Below are 15,399 nucleotides of genomic sequence, written 5' to 3' on the forward strand. Positions count from 1 at the left end.
TTTCAAAGTTTTCTATCCAACCAAAAATTTTTTATCGTTATTTTAAAAAAAAATACTTAGAAAAATTGAAAATTTCATTTGTCTATAAATAGCTCAAAAAAAGTCGAAACACTTTGAAAATTTAACCCTGTATAGACAACGCTAATATAAACATCTGTTGCAAATTTCAAGTGCTTACAATAATTATTTTTTGAGTTACAGTAAAATTAAGTTTTCGTTTTTGTCAAAAATTGGTTTTGCGTAAAAATTCGCGTTTTTCCGTTATTTTTTTAAGGTTTTTCCTGCCGCTTTTGAAAAGTATTGGGAAATTTTCACTTTTGACCCCCCAAAGTACCAACTAGATTCACTTTCCTTTCAGAAAAGGTACAACTTTTGAAAATCGAAGCATTTTTACTGCTCCAAAAGTTGTCGTCAGACACAAAAAAAAAAAAAAAACACACATCATTGTAAAATCAATACATTCATCACTTCGTTCAGAATCTAAAAATGACTAGTATTCAAATTTAGTTGATATTTTCATGATTTCGAAAAGTACAACTATTCGTATAGAAGATATTTAAAAAGTAATAAGATCCTTAAAAATATAAAGAATTCAAAAGATCGGATTGATCCTCTTAATATTATGAATTTTGATACAAATCAGATGAATTTCGTGAAAACTCTATCAAAAATTATTGTTCAAAATTATTCTGCGAAATTAAAAAAATATATCTGAAACTTTATTACGCACATAATCTTAATTATTTTCATTACAAACTTTCTGATAAAAGTTTTTAAAAATTACAATAATATTAAACTACCTATCTTTATTTTGGTTACCATAGTGAAAGAAAAAAAAATTATTTATAGGTAGTAGGTACTCATTTAAAATGTAAGCTGCAGGCGGTGGTACACTTTTAAATATTATGATTAGCAAAAAACAAATATTTATTCGGTTAAAACAACACGATGTCAAAAATTTGTCGATTACATTATAATATATTATTAAGTATCAACCCATTTTTATGTGTTCTAAAGCTATATCTTATTATAATATAACTATGGGTGATTCTCCCTATACAAACATCACTATCTCAATTGAATTAATTCAAATTCAAATTTTTGGAAATTTTAAGTATACCGTATTACCGTGACTTGTTTTCAATTTGGTGCTTCGTTTTATAAAAGGTTTTTTATATACTATTTAAGGATTAACCTATGGTGATTCAAATTTTTTTTTCAACAAAGACGGCCGTTTTTTTACTACGAATTGTTAGAGTAGATACATTTTTTGGAAATGTTAATATTTATAAATCTAATTCCAAACGAGTATTTTTAAGTTGTTAAAATGTGTGTCATTACTAAGGATAATAATCCTTTATAATGTTTTTACATGAGATATAAATAAAATATGTAATACAGTCGACTATCGGTAACTCGAAGCTTATAGTGGGGAAAAAAAATTCAAGTTATCAATATCTCAATGTATTATTGTTATTTGAAAGGGAATTTCATTTCTTCGAGACGTTGAGAATTTCAAGTTATCAAGGTTCGAGTTACCGAGAGTCGACTATATTATAATATACAATAATACAGGATTCCCGGACATAGCAATATAACAGGCAACGAAAAAGCCGACGAGGTCGCCAAACTCTCGCACATGTCACCTAAAGCTATCACTATATCATATTTCTCCTATACCGACGCAAGAAAATATATAAAAAATCACACAATCGAAAGGTGGCAAAAATATTGGTCAAATCAAACAACCAAGCTCAACGAAATTAAAAAAATCAATAATCACATGGCCTCCTCCTCCCGGATGTTCTAGAATACTAGAAACAATTATAAACCGCTTAAGAATAGGTCTTACTTCATGTACCCACCGACACCTTATGACACAAGAGGATCTACCCAACTGCACCACGTGTGGTGTCCAACTCACGATCAAACATATCTTCACCGAGTGCAGAAATAACCAACAAGATCGTATTGAAACCACCCACCTACACGAAATCCTCAGTCCTGAAGCTACCGCAATGCAAAAATTATTTATTTTTATAAAAAAATCCACATTATATAAGGAAATTTAACTTGTATTAATATGTATATATGTTTTGTAAATATGTCATAATTATGTAATTTACTGTCAGACCAATGGCCACAGCTGCCGCGGTGTCTCTTATGTCTAATAAAAAAAAAATAATAATACAGTTTTAATATAGATATACAGACGCATATAGACGCATACCTACTTAACTGAATCACTTAATTGCTTTTTTCAAAAAATATCCACGATTTAACTAACTAGTAGGCACACAATCACTGACTGGAATTCAATTGTCTATATTATGCAATCATCGATTGTTACGTATACAAAATTATGTTATTATTATACATCAATCGTATTAAGCGTGTTTTTCTAGAAGAAAATTGGCGGTTATATTGGACTTGATAAGTGTTTTGTATAAAATATGTCGTTTTATGTTGAGTTAAATTGTTTAAATCGTATATATTATTATATTCTAAAAAGTTGCGTTTTTTCAATTGCACGTTTTATTTACTTTGAAACGGCAATCGACTACCTCTATCCAACGGTAAATAGAATTATATCCAATCAAATATATTATGGAAAATATGAAGTGTACATTAAAAATAGAATCGTAACGTTGGCGGACCTAGGAATGATAAAAAGGCTGGGATGGACACATTATCATATTATGTCTGTATATAAGAGGAAATGGGGCCCTGGACCTCTGCATAATATTGAAATATCTGTCCTCCACAAAAATACTTTTTCCTTTCACAATAAGGAAATTTAATAGAAAAAAAAATTGATAAATAAAAAAAAAAAAAAAATACGAATTGATGGATCATTTTTTATAGGTCCCGACAATTTTGTATCACTAATACAGTTATACGTACGATTAAGATCGATCTAGAACGAATGGACGTAAACAAAATAAATAAAATATTAAATCAATAAAAAAAAATATCATTAATAAAAAAAAAAAATGAACGAATTATTAAAAAAAAAAAAAAATCATTTATTATAAAACGCCCAATTTATCCATACTAAAATATTAAAAAAAAAATTTTGTTCAAAATTCTTAATATCAAAATTAATTGAAATTAAGTGAGTTATTTTGGGTGATTCTACGTAAATAAATTATATGTTTTAGTTCTAGCTTATATAATATAAATTATAAAACCAATTATTATGTTCATAATACAACAAATTAAATTATCGCATCGTACCTTTTAGATTATTATTGAATACTACGTGTTCAGTAAATTCTGAACGTGTGTAATTTATTATCTATAAATCCAGTTATGATTATTATTAATTATTTTTCGTTATATTGTAATCAAGTTTATTATTATTATTGTTATACTGTGTATTATTATGATAGCCGCTTATCGGACGATACCTTTTTGTTTTGTTCTGGAAAATTATATAAGTAATCAGTCGTATTCCGTGTGTGCACACATACGTGCACCCAAAGTGTGTATCCATGTTAATTTTGGTAATTTTTATTGTAAATAAACAACTTTAAATTATAAAATAAAAATACAGTCCACTACATCGAGTAAAATGTGTACAAATATCTATTATTGCACTTCTGGTAATATGTAACACACATCAGCCCAGAAAACTCAACATTTGGTCCATTCGAGCCGGATACGTACCACGACGTCAAGTCAAATTCAATCAGTATCCATCAGTTATTGTTCAGGTATTTGGTTGAAAATACAGTTAATTCTATTAAATATATATAAATTATAGTGCTCAATGGAAATAACCACACACACCACATAGCATACGAAGTGGGTGACCTTGAGAGCGCAGTAGAGTATATTATTATCGTCTTCGTCAACGGCGTGATAACTCAAGTACGAGATTCAGCACGGCGTAGAAGAGGCAACCAGGTATACAGCAGTGCAGTCAAGGATATCGTCTCCGTCAACGGCGTAGAAGAGGCAACCCAGTAGACAGCAGCTCAGTGAGGTAACAGTCCAAATCATTTAAAGGCGCAACTTTATTGGACATGGCAGCAATCACCTCAGCAGCAAGGTAATGCAAGTAGGTGCATCGCATACACGCGAGATCACATGTTTTTTTTATTGTCATAAATCATATAAATACAGATCTCGGTGTAGGTCGCGTGGATAAAATCAATTGCACTGAAAGCATTTTACCCGGTAACATTAATTTAAGTTAATAAATTAACATAATAAGTAGTCATTAAATTAAAGTATTAGTTAAGTTAAGCAAACATTTCGTTGTCGGGTCTTTTCCATAATTCCCTGTTCATAAAATTATAACAACAAGGAATCAACATGGACGAGGAAATGAAACAAAAATTCGCAAAATTAATTGGTCGACGTGGTGTATATAAAGGTATGACCACCAAACTACAAAAATATTTCGACAGTTTTGACAATGTGCAAGATATGCAGCAATTGCAAGTACGTCTGAGCAAGTATGAAAATTTATGGCAGTCATTTATGGAAACACAAGAGGAAATTGAATTGCTAGATCCATCGGAAAATCAATTCAATGAACGGGAAAGTTTTGAGAATAATTATTATAGACTAGTAGGCAATATAAAAGCATACATAGAATCAGAGACCATCTCAACACCACAGGATGATGAGCATAAATCCATCCCACGCACATTCATGGCACCAGTGCCACTTCCAAAATTTAACGGTGATCCGACAAAATGGTTGAACTTTAAAAATACATTTGAAGCTCTAGTACATGAAAACAAAAACTTCTCACCAATTCAAAAATTCCATTGCTTAAAAGGCGCCCTTGAAGACACAGCAAGTAATGTCATTGAATCAATTACAATATCCGCATTGAATTACACGATCGCATGGAGTCTCGTGCAAGAACGTTACGAAAACAAACAATTCATCATAGATCTACATATTAGTGGCATTATTGATTACAGACCATTACAAGTGGAATCTCACCGAGGTTTGAGAACACTCTATGAAACACTAGAAGGCCATTTAAGGTCACTAGAAAAACTTGGAATAGAAGTACATACCTGGGATTATATCTTAGTCAACATCATCGTAAGGAAATTTGACGAAGAAACGAGAAAGGCATGGGAATCATCAAGAAAAACCACAAAAGAACCCGCACTGTTGGAAGAAATTAAGATATTTATGAAAAATCAATGCAACTTCCTGGAGCGCATAGAGAAGCCAACGCAGAAGCTGAGCACTCGATCTCAAAATAGATATGCTCACAAAACTTCAACTGTTGCAGCCGTCACATCCACTGCATCAGTAAAATGCGACGTGTGCGCGGAGGCACACATGACGTTCAATTGCGAACAATTTCTAAACTTAACTCCCCCTGAGCGTTTTGAAAAAGCAAAACAATTACACTTATGTATAAATTGCTTAAAATCATCGCATAAAACGAGTAACTGCAAGTCATCAAAATGTAAAATATGTCAAAAATTACACAATACGTTACTACATTTTGACGAGAATGAAAAGCAAAGTATCTCTAAATCAAATGTAAACTCTATTGTAGCTACATCAAGAAACCATGATCACGGAGTGGTACTAGCGACAGCACTTGTGGAGTTACAAGGTCCAACACAGAGATTTAAAGCTAGAGTGCTCCTAGATTCAGGCTCACAGTCATGCTTAATAACAAGGTCACTATGCGAGAAATATAAACTAGTGCAATACAAAACAAAAACTGGTGTACAAGGCATAAATTGTGCACAAATCAATATTTCAAACATCACCAATGTACAAATGACATCGAAAAATAGTTCTTACACTATTAACATCCAATGTTTAGTCCTACCATCAATAACTGCTCAATTACCAACATCACCATTGAATCCAAATGTAAAGTCCACTTTGCCGCGTCATGTTACCCTAGCTGATCCATCGTTTGACATACCTGGTCCAATTGACTTATTAATTGGAGCAAATGTATTTTATGATATATTATCCAATCAACGTTTGAAGCTACCAAACGGTTTGGTGGCACAATCAACAAGTCTTGGTTGGATAATTGCAGGAGGTGGGAATGTACCTACTGAATTCCAACCCAGGGCAATAGCATGTCACTCAATTGACCAACTGCATCAACAAATTACACAGTTTTGGCAAACTGAAGAGGGCATGATCACGCCAGCTGTAAGGAAAAACAGCATCGAGGAACAACAATGTGAAGACTTTTTCGAAAAAACTACATTACGTGATATAGATGGAAAATACATTGTGCGATTACCATTTCGTGATGATGTCAGAAAACTCGGTCAGTCTAGAGCGATGGCTACTCAACGTTTTCTTTCCAATGAAAAAAAACGTGAGCGACAACCTAACATCAACGTCCAATATCAAAAGTTTATCCAAGAATACTATGACATGGGCCACATGGAGAAAGTGCCAAAGCTCGAACTCGACTCAAAATCATTTTTCTTACCACATCATCATATCACACAAGAGTCTAGTCAAACCACAAAATTAAGAGTTGTATTTGATGGTTCTGCTAAGACAACATCATCATTATCGCTAAACGATTTATTAATGGTAGGTCCGACGTTACAAAAGGATTTGTTTGACTTAATAATTCGTTTCCGGACATTCAAATATGTTTTATCAGCAGATATTACCAAAATGTATCGCATGATCAAAATTCACAAAGATGATCAGGACATGCAAAGGATACTGTGGAGAAAATCGTCCAAAGATGAACTGGAAGAATATAGATTAACCACAGTAACTTATGGTACAGCATCAGCACCATACCTAGCAATCAAAGCACTTCGAAGTCTAGCCAAAGACGAAGGTAAAGATATGCCAGACGTGGTGCAAGTTTTATTAAATGACTTTTACGTCGACGATTTGCTCACTGGTGGAAATTCACATGAAGAGTTACTAGCTACGAGAGATCGATTAATAGCTGTCTTGGGTAGAGGAGGATTTCAATTGAATAAATGGTGTTCAAATCATCCGTCAATTTTGCAGGGCCTCTCACCATCTGGTCAGCTCAATACAAATAAACCAATTATAAATGATAATATAATCAAAACTCTTGGTGTACAGTGGGATGCTAAGCTTGATCAGTTGCTATATAAGGTAAATATTGAAACCCCGAAAAAGACAACTAAAAGAACCGTATTATCACAAATTGCGAAATTGTACGACCCACTTGGACTTTTAGGACCAGTAGTCTTAAAAGCAAAAAGCATTATGCAGAGTTTGTGGGCCTTAAAACTTTCTTGGGATGAACCGATACCAGAAGACCTTGAATCACAGTGGAATAGTTATATCAAGCAATTGAGTCAGCTAGAAACCATATCAACTCCTCGGTACATACTAAACGTAAATACCCAGTTCAATTGTTCCATTGCTGAGATACATGCATTTTGTGACGCATCCAAAAATGGTTATGGTGCATGTCTATATATCCGACACCGAATGCATGATGGCAAGATTGAAATAAAATTATTATGTTCAAAGGCTCGGGTGTCTCCATTGAAAACCATATCTATTCCAAGATTAGAGCTATGTGGTATGTTAGTGCTCGCACGCCTTGCTAATCGAATCCGAACAAATTTGGCAATTCCACCAGAACATTGTCATTTTTGGAGTGACTCTACAGTAGCACTTAGTTGGATCGCAATACCACCTACTCAACAGGAAACATATATAGCAAACAGAATCACAGAAATTCAACAGTTAACAAAGCAAGCTAACTGGTATCATATTAATACACGACAAAATCCAGCAGATTTAATTTCACGTGGGGCCTTTCCTAGTCAATTGATTGAATCAAATTTATGGTGGCATGGACCAGAATGGCTTTCACGAGAACCAGGTCAATGGCCGACAAAACGAGACATGAACCAAACACCTACTGTATTAGTTACGCAACAGCATCCAGTAGAACAGTCATGGCTACACAAGTATTCCTCCTTTGAGAAGTTAATAAGAATTGCAGCATTTTGTCTCCGTTTCAAAACTAAACTCTCTAAATCTAAATATATTACGATAGCTGAATACCAATATGCGTCCAAGGCTATTCTTAAATTTGTACAAAGAGAACAATATGGTAATGAAATTAAAGACGTACAAAATGGTCACCAAGTGAAGAAAACAAGTACACTAAGGCATCTCGATCCCTTCCTCGATAACGATGGTCTTCTGCGAGTAAAAGGGCGGTTAGAAAATTCACTTCTATCGTATAATCAAAGACATCCAATAATTTTACCAAAACACCATGTAAGCAAGCTCATATTTGAATATCATCACAAAGTGTTGCTTCACAGTGGTGCTCAAACTACACTAACAGTTATACGGTTAACTTACTGGCCAATCAATGGATTGACGATCGCAAAACAAACATACCGAAAGTGCATAAAGTGTGCAAAAGTTAATCCACGACCATATACACCATACATGGGAAACTTGCCAGCACAACGTATAACACCATCACGTCCATTCACAATTGTTGGTATAGATTTCGCCGGACCATACTTTGCAAAGGAACAATTGAGACGCAAAATCCAACCTTGTAAAGTATACCTAGCGTTATTTATATGTTTTGCCACAAAGGCAGTGCATCTAGAAATGGTCACTGATTTAACGACAGCAGCTTTTCTAGCTGCGTTCAACCGTTTTTCTAGTCGCAGAGGGTGCCCCACAGAAATCTATAGTGACAACGGTAGAAATTTTGTCGGCGCGCATAACGAAATGATCAAATTCACACAGACACCAACATTTCAAAATGAAATCAATCACATTGTAACGTGGAAATTTATACCTCCAGTCAGCCCACATTTTGGAGGGATTTGGGAAGCCTCAATTAAATCGGCCAAGACATTAATCAAACGCGTTATTGGAGTAACTGTATTAACGTTTGAAGAGCTGCAATCATTGTTCGCACGGGTTGAAGCATGTCTAAACTCCAGACCCCTAACGTCTATCTCTTCTGATGAAAGTACTCCATTAATCCTAACACCTGGTCATTTTCTCATCGGTGCACCTATCACAGCTCCACCAGAAACTAATTACGGACCAAACCCACTGATACACCAGCCAAAAAATCGTTGGGAACATTTGCAATTGATGATGTCTCATTTCTGGAAAACATGGTCACAACAATACTTACATTCACTCCAAACCAGGCAAAAATGGAATAGCCATACCTCCAATCCAAAGCCGGGAGACATCATATTAATGATGGACAACAATAATCCACCACTAAGCTGGAAAATGGGTATTATAAAAACCTTGCATCCAGGCAACGATGGAGTGGTTCGTGTAGCCACAATTCAAACCTCAAACTCACTTCTCAAACGATCCCTTACAAAATTATGCCCACTCCCAATTTCTTCTTCTCCTGAAGTCCTCACTCCTTCAGGCCCGGCACCATGTTCAGTAAATTCTGAACGTGTGTAATTTATTATCTATAAATCCAGTTATGATTATTATTAATTATTTTTCGTTATATTGTAATCAAGTTTATTATTATTATTGTTATACCGTGTATTATTATGATAGCCGCTTATCGGACGATACCTTTTTGTTTTGTTCTGGAAAATTATATAAGTAATCAGTCGTATTCCGTGTGTGCACACATACGTGCACCCAAAGTATGTATCCGTGTTAATTTTGGTAATTTTTATTGTAAATAAACAACTTTAAATTGTAAAATAAAAATACAGTCCACTACATCGAGTAAAATGTGTACAAATATCTATTATTGCACTTCTGGTAATATGTAACACACATCAGCCCAGAAAACTCAACATTTGGTCCATTCGAGCCGGATACGTACCAAGACGTCAAGTCAAATTCAATCAGTATCCATCAGTTATTGTTCAGGTATTTGGTTGAAAATACAGTTAATTCTATTAAATATATATAAATTATAGTGCTCAATGGAAATAACCACACACACCACATAGCATACGAAGTGGGTGACCTTGAGAGCGCAGTAGAGTATATTATTATCGTCTCCGTCAACGGCGTGATAACTCAAGTACGAGATTCAGCACGGCGTAGAAGAGGCAACCAGGTATACAGCAGTGCAGTCAAGGATATCGTCTCCGTCAACGGCGTAGAAGAGGCAACCCAGTAGACAGCAGCTCAGTGAGGTAACAGTCAAAATCATTTAAAGGCGCAACTTTATTGGACATGGCAGCAATCACCTCATCAGCAAGGTAATGCAAGTAGGTGCATCGCATACACGCGAGATCACATGTTTTTTTTTTATTGTCATAAATCATATAAATACAGATCTCGGTGTAGGTCGCGTGGATAAAATCAATTGCACTGAAAGCATTTTACCCGGTAACATTAATTTAAGTTAATAAATTAACATAATAAGTAGTCATTAAATTAAAGTATTAGTTAAGTTAAGCAAACATTTCGTTGTCGGGTCTTTTCCATAATTCCCTGTTCATAAAATTATAACAACAAGGAATCAACATGGACGAGGAAATGAAACAAAAATTCGCAAAATTAATTGGTTGACGTGGTGTATATAAAGGTATGACCACCAAACTACAAAAATATTTCGACAGTTTTGACAATGTGCAAGATATGCAGCAATTGCAAGTACGTCTGAGCAAGTATGAAAATTTATGGCAGTAATTTATGGAAACACAAGAGGAAATTGAATTGCTAGATCCATCGGAAAATCAATTCAATGAACGGGAAAGTTTTGAGAATAATTATTATAGACTAGTAGGCAATATAAAAGCATACATAGAATCAGAGACCATCTCAACACCACAGGATGATGAGCATAAATCCATCCCACGCACATTCATGGCACCAGTGCCACTTCCAAAATTAAACGGTGATCCGACAAAATGGTTGAACTTTAAAAAAACATTTGAAGCTCTAGTACATGAAAACAAAAACTTCTCACCAATTCAAAAATTCCATTGCTTAAAAGGCGCCCTTGAAGACACAGCAAGTAATGTCATTGAATCAATTACAATATCCGCATTGAATTACACGATCGCATGGAGTCTCGTGCAAGAACGTTACGAAAACAAACAATTCATCATAGATCTACATATTAGTGGCATTATTGATTACAGACCATTACAAGTGGAATCTCACCGAGGTTTGAGAACACTCTATGAAACACTAGAAGGCCATTTAAGGTCACTAGAAAAACTTGGAATAGAAGTACATACCTGGGACTATATCTTAGTCAACATCATCGTAAGGAAATTTGACGAAGAAACGAGAAAGGCATGGGAATCATCAAGAAAAACCACAAAAGAACCCGCACTGTTGGAAGAAATTAAGATATTTATGAAAAATCAATGCAACTTCCTGGAGCGCATAGAGAAGCCAACGCAGAAGCTGAGCACTCAATCTCAAAATAGATATGCTCACAAAACTTCAACTGTTGCAGCCGTCACATCCACTGCATCAGTAAAATGCGACGTGTGCGCGGAGGCACACATGACGTTCAATTGCGAACAATTTCTAAACTTAACTCCCCCTGAGCGTTTTGAAAAAGCAAAACAATTACACTTATGTATAAATTGCTTAAAATCATCGCATAAAACGAGTAACTGCAAGTCATCAAAATGTAAAACATGTCAAAAATTACACAATACGTTACTACATTTTGACGAGAATGAAAAGCAAAGTACCTCTAAATCAAATGTAAACTCTATTGTAGCTACATCAAGAAACCATGATCACGGAGTGGTACTAGCGACAGCACTTTTGGAGTTACAAGGTCCAACACAGAGATTTCAAGCTAGAGTGCTCCTAGATTCAGGCTCACAGTCATGCTTAATAACAAGGTCACTATGCGAGAAATATAAACTAGTGCAATACAAAACAAAAACTGGTGTACAAGGCATAAATTGTGCACAAATCAATATTTCAAACATCACCAATGTACAAATGACATCGAAAAATAGTTCTTACACTATTAACATCCAATGTTTAGTCCTACCATCAATAACTGCTCAATTACCAACATCACCATTGAATCCAAATGTAAAGTCCACTTTGCCGCGTCATGTTACCCTAGCTGATCCATCGTTTGACAAACCTGGTCCAATTGACTTATTAATTGGAGCAAATGTATTTTATGATATATTATCCAATCAACGTTTGAAGCTACCAAACGGTTTGGTGGCACAATCAACAAGTCTTGGTTAGATAATTGCAGGAGGTGGGAATGTACCTACTGAATTCCAACCCAGGGCAATAGCATGTCACTCAATTGACCAACTGCATCAACAAATTACACAGTTTTGGCAAACTGAAGAGGGCATGATCACGCCAGCTGTAAGGAAAAACAGCATCGAGGAACAACAATGTGAAGACTTTTTCGAAAAAACTACATTACGTGATATAGATGGAAAATACATTGTGCGATTACCATTTCGTGATGATGTCAGAAAACTCGGTCAGTCTAGAGCGATGGCTACTCAACGTTTTCTTTCCAATGAAAAGAAACGTGAGCGACAACCTAACATCAACGTCCAATATCAAAAGTTTATCCAAGAATACTATGACATGGGCCACATGGAGAAAGTGCCAAAGCTCGAACTCGACTCAAAATCATTTTTCTTACCACATCATCATATCACACAAGAGTCTAGTCAAACCACAAAATTAAGAGTTGTATTTGATGGTTCTGCTAAGACAACATCATCATTATCGCTAAACGATTTATTAATGGTAGGTCCGACGTTACAAAAGGATTTGTTTGACTTAATAATTCGTTTCCGGACATTCAAATATGTTTTATCAGCAGATATTACCAAAATGTATCGCATGATCAAAATTCACAAAGATGATCAGGACATGCAAAGGATACTGTGGAGAAAATCGTCCAAAGATGAACTGGAAGAATATAGATTAACCACAGTAACTTATGGTACAGCATCAGCACCATACCTAGCAATCAAAGCACTTCGAAGTCTAGCCAAAGACGAAGGTAAAGATATGCCAGACGTGGTGCAAGTTTTATTAAATGACTTTTACGTCGACGATTTGCTCACGGGTGGAAATTCACATGAAGAGTTACTAGCTACGAGAGATCGATTAATAGCTGTCTTGGGTAGAGGAGGATTTCAATTGAATAAATGGTGTTCAAATCATCCGTCAATTTTGCAGGGCCTCTCACCATCTGGTCAGCTCAATACAAATAAACCAATTATAAATGATAATATAATCAAAACTCTTGGTGTACAGTGGGATGCTAAGCTTGATCAGTTGCTATATAAGGTAAATATTGAAACCCCGAAAACGACAACTAAAAGAACCGTATTATCACAAATTGCGAAATTGTACGACCCACTTGGACTTTTAGGACCAGTAGTCTTAAAAGCAAAAAGCATTATGCAGAGTTTGTGGGCCTTAAAACTTTCTTGGGATGAACCGATACCAGAAGACCTTGAATCACAGTGGAATAGTTATATCAAGCAATTGAGTCAGCTAGAAACCATATCAACTCCTCGGTACATACTAAACGTAAATACCCAGTTCAATTGTTCCATTGCTGAGATACATGCATTTTGTGACGCATCCAAAAATGGTTATGGTGCATGTCTATATATCCGACACCGAATGCATGATGGCAAGATTGAAATAAAATTATTATGTTCAAAGGCTCGGGTGTCTCCATTGAAAACCATATCTATTCCAAGATTAGAGCTATGTGGTATGTTAGTGCTCGCACGCCTTGCTAATCGAATCCGAACAAATTTGGCAATTCCACCAGAACATTGTCATTTTTGGAGTGACTCTACAGTAGCACTTAGTTGGATCGCAATACCACCTACTCAACAGGAAACATATATAGCAAACAGAATCACAGAAATTCAACAGTTAACAAAGCAAGCTAACTGGTATCATATTAATACACGACAAAATCCAGCAGATTTAATTTCACGTGGGGCCTTTCCTAGTCAATTGATTGAATCAAATTTATGGTGGCATGGACCAGAATGGCTTTCACGAGAACCAGGTCAATGGCCGACAAAACGAGACATGAACCAAACACCTACTGTATTAGTTACGCAACAGCATCCAGTAGAACAGTCATGGATACGCAAGTATTCCTCCTTTGAGAAGTTAATAAGAATTGCAGCATTTTGTCTCCGTTTCAAAACTAAACTCTCTAAATCTAAATATATTACGATAGCTGAATACCAATATGCGTCCAAGGCTATTCTTAAATTTGTACAAAGAGAACAATATGGTAATGAAATTAAAGACGTACAAAATGGTCACCAAGTGAAGAAAACAAGTACACTAAGGCATCTCGATCCCTTCCTCGATAACGATGGTCTTCTTCGAGTAAAAGGGTGGTTAGAAAATTCACTTCTATCGTATAATCAAAGACATCCAATAATTTTACCAAAACACCATGTAAGCAAGCTCATATTTGAATATCATCACAAAGTGTTGCTTCACAGTGGTGCTCAAACTACACTAACAGTTATACGGTTAACTTACTGGCCAATCAATGGATTGACGATCGCAAAACAAACATACCGAAAGTGCATAAAGTGTGCAAAAGTTAATCCACGACCATATACACCATACATGGGAAACTTGCCAGCACAACGTATAACACCATCACGTCCATTCACAATTGTTGGTATAGATTTTGCCGGACCATACTTTGCAAAAGAACAATTGAGACGCAAAATCCAACCTTGTAAAGTATATCTAGCGTTATTTATATGTTTTGCCACAAAGGCAGTGCATCTAGAAATGGTCACTGACATAACGACAGCAGCTTTTCTAGCTGCGTTCAACCGTTTTTCTAGTCGCAGAGGGTGCCCCACAGAAATCTATAGTGACAACGGTAGAAATTTTGTCGGCGCGCATAACGAAATGATCAAATTCACAGAGACACCAACATTTCAAAATGAAATCAATCACATTGTAACGTGGAAATTTATACCTCCAGTCAGCCCACATTTTGGAGGGATTTGGGAAGCCTCAATCAAATCGGCCAAGACATTAATCAAACGCGTGATTGGAGTAACTGTATTAACGTTTGAAGAACTGCAATCATTGTTCGCACGGGTTGAAGCATGTCTAAACTCCAGACCCCTAACGTCTATCTCTTCTGATGAAAGTACTCCATTAATCCTAACACCTGGTCATTTTCTCATCGGTGCACCTATCACAGCTCCACCAGAAACTAATTACGGACCAAACCCACTGATACACCAGCCAAAAAATCGTTGGGAACATTTGCAATTGATGATGTCTCATTTCTGGAAAACATGGTCACAACAATACTTACATTCACTCCAAACCAGGCAAAAATGGAATAGCCATACCTCCAATCCAAAGCCGGGAGACATCATATTAATGATGGACAACAATAATCCACCACTAAGCTGGAAAATGGGTATTATAAAAACCTTG

The 15,399-nt window shown here is 35.5% G+C and overlaps 2 protein-coding genes across 4 annotated transcripts in view; one reads left to right on the top strand and one right to left on the bottom strand.

Annotated features, from left to right (window-relative positions):
• The window catches only part of LOC100568954 (potassium voltage-gated channel subfamily H member 8), a 155,002-nt gene that overhangs the window by 116,603 nt on the left and 23,000 nt on the right, over positions 1 to 15,399 (bottom strand). The gene's annotated exons all lie outside the window — the stretch shown is intronic.
• Positions 3,082 to 9,799, top strand: LOC115034325. The gene is made up of 2 exons (XM_029490943.1): positions 3,082 to 3,716; positions 3,767 to 9,799. The coding sequence occupies exon 2, from the start codon at positions 4,321 to 4,323 to the stop codon at positions 9,424 to 9,426; it is 5,106 nt and encodes a 1,701-aa protein (XP_029346803.1). The 5' UTR covers positions 3,082 to 3,716; positions 3,767 to 4,320; the 3' UTR covers positions 9,427 to 9,799.

Source organism: Acyrthosiphon pisum, chromosome A2 (genome assembly GCF_005508785.2).
Source record: "Acyrthosiphon pisum isolate AL4f chromosome A2, pea_aphid_22Mar2018_4r6ur, whole genome shotgun sequence".
Classification (NCBI taxonomy): domain Eukaryota; kingdom Metazoa; phylum Arthropoda; class Insecta; order Hemiptera; family Aphididae; genus Acyrthosiphon; species Acyrthosiphon pisum.

Excerpts from the sequence above, each read along its gene's own strand:
- LOC115034325 (XM_029490943.1), top strand. The coding sequence starts at position 4,321 with ATGGACGAGGAAATGAAACAAAAATTCGCAAAATTAATTGGTCGACGT.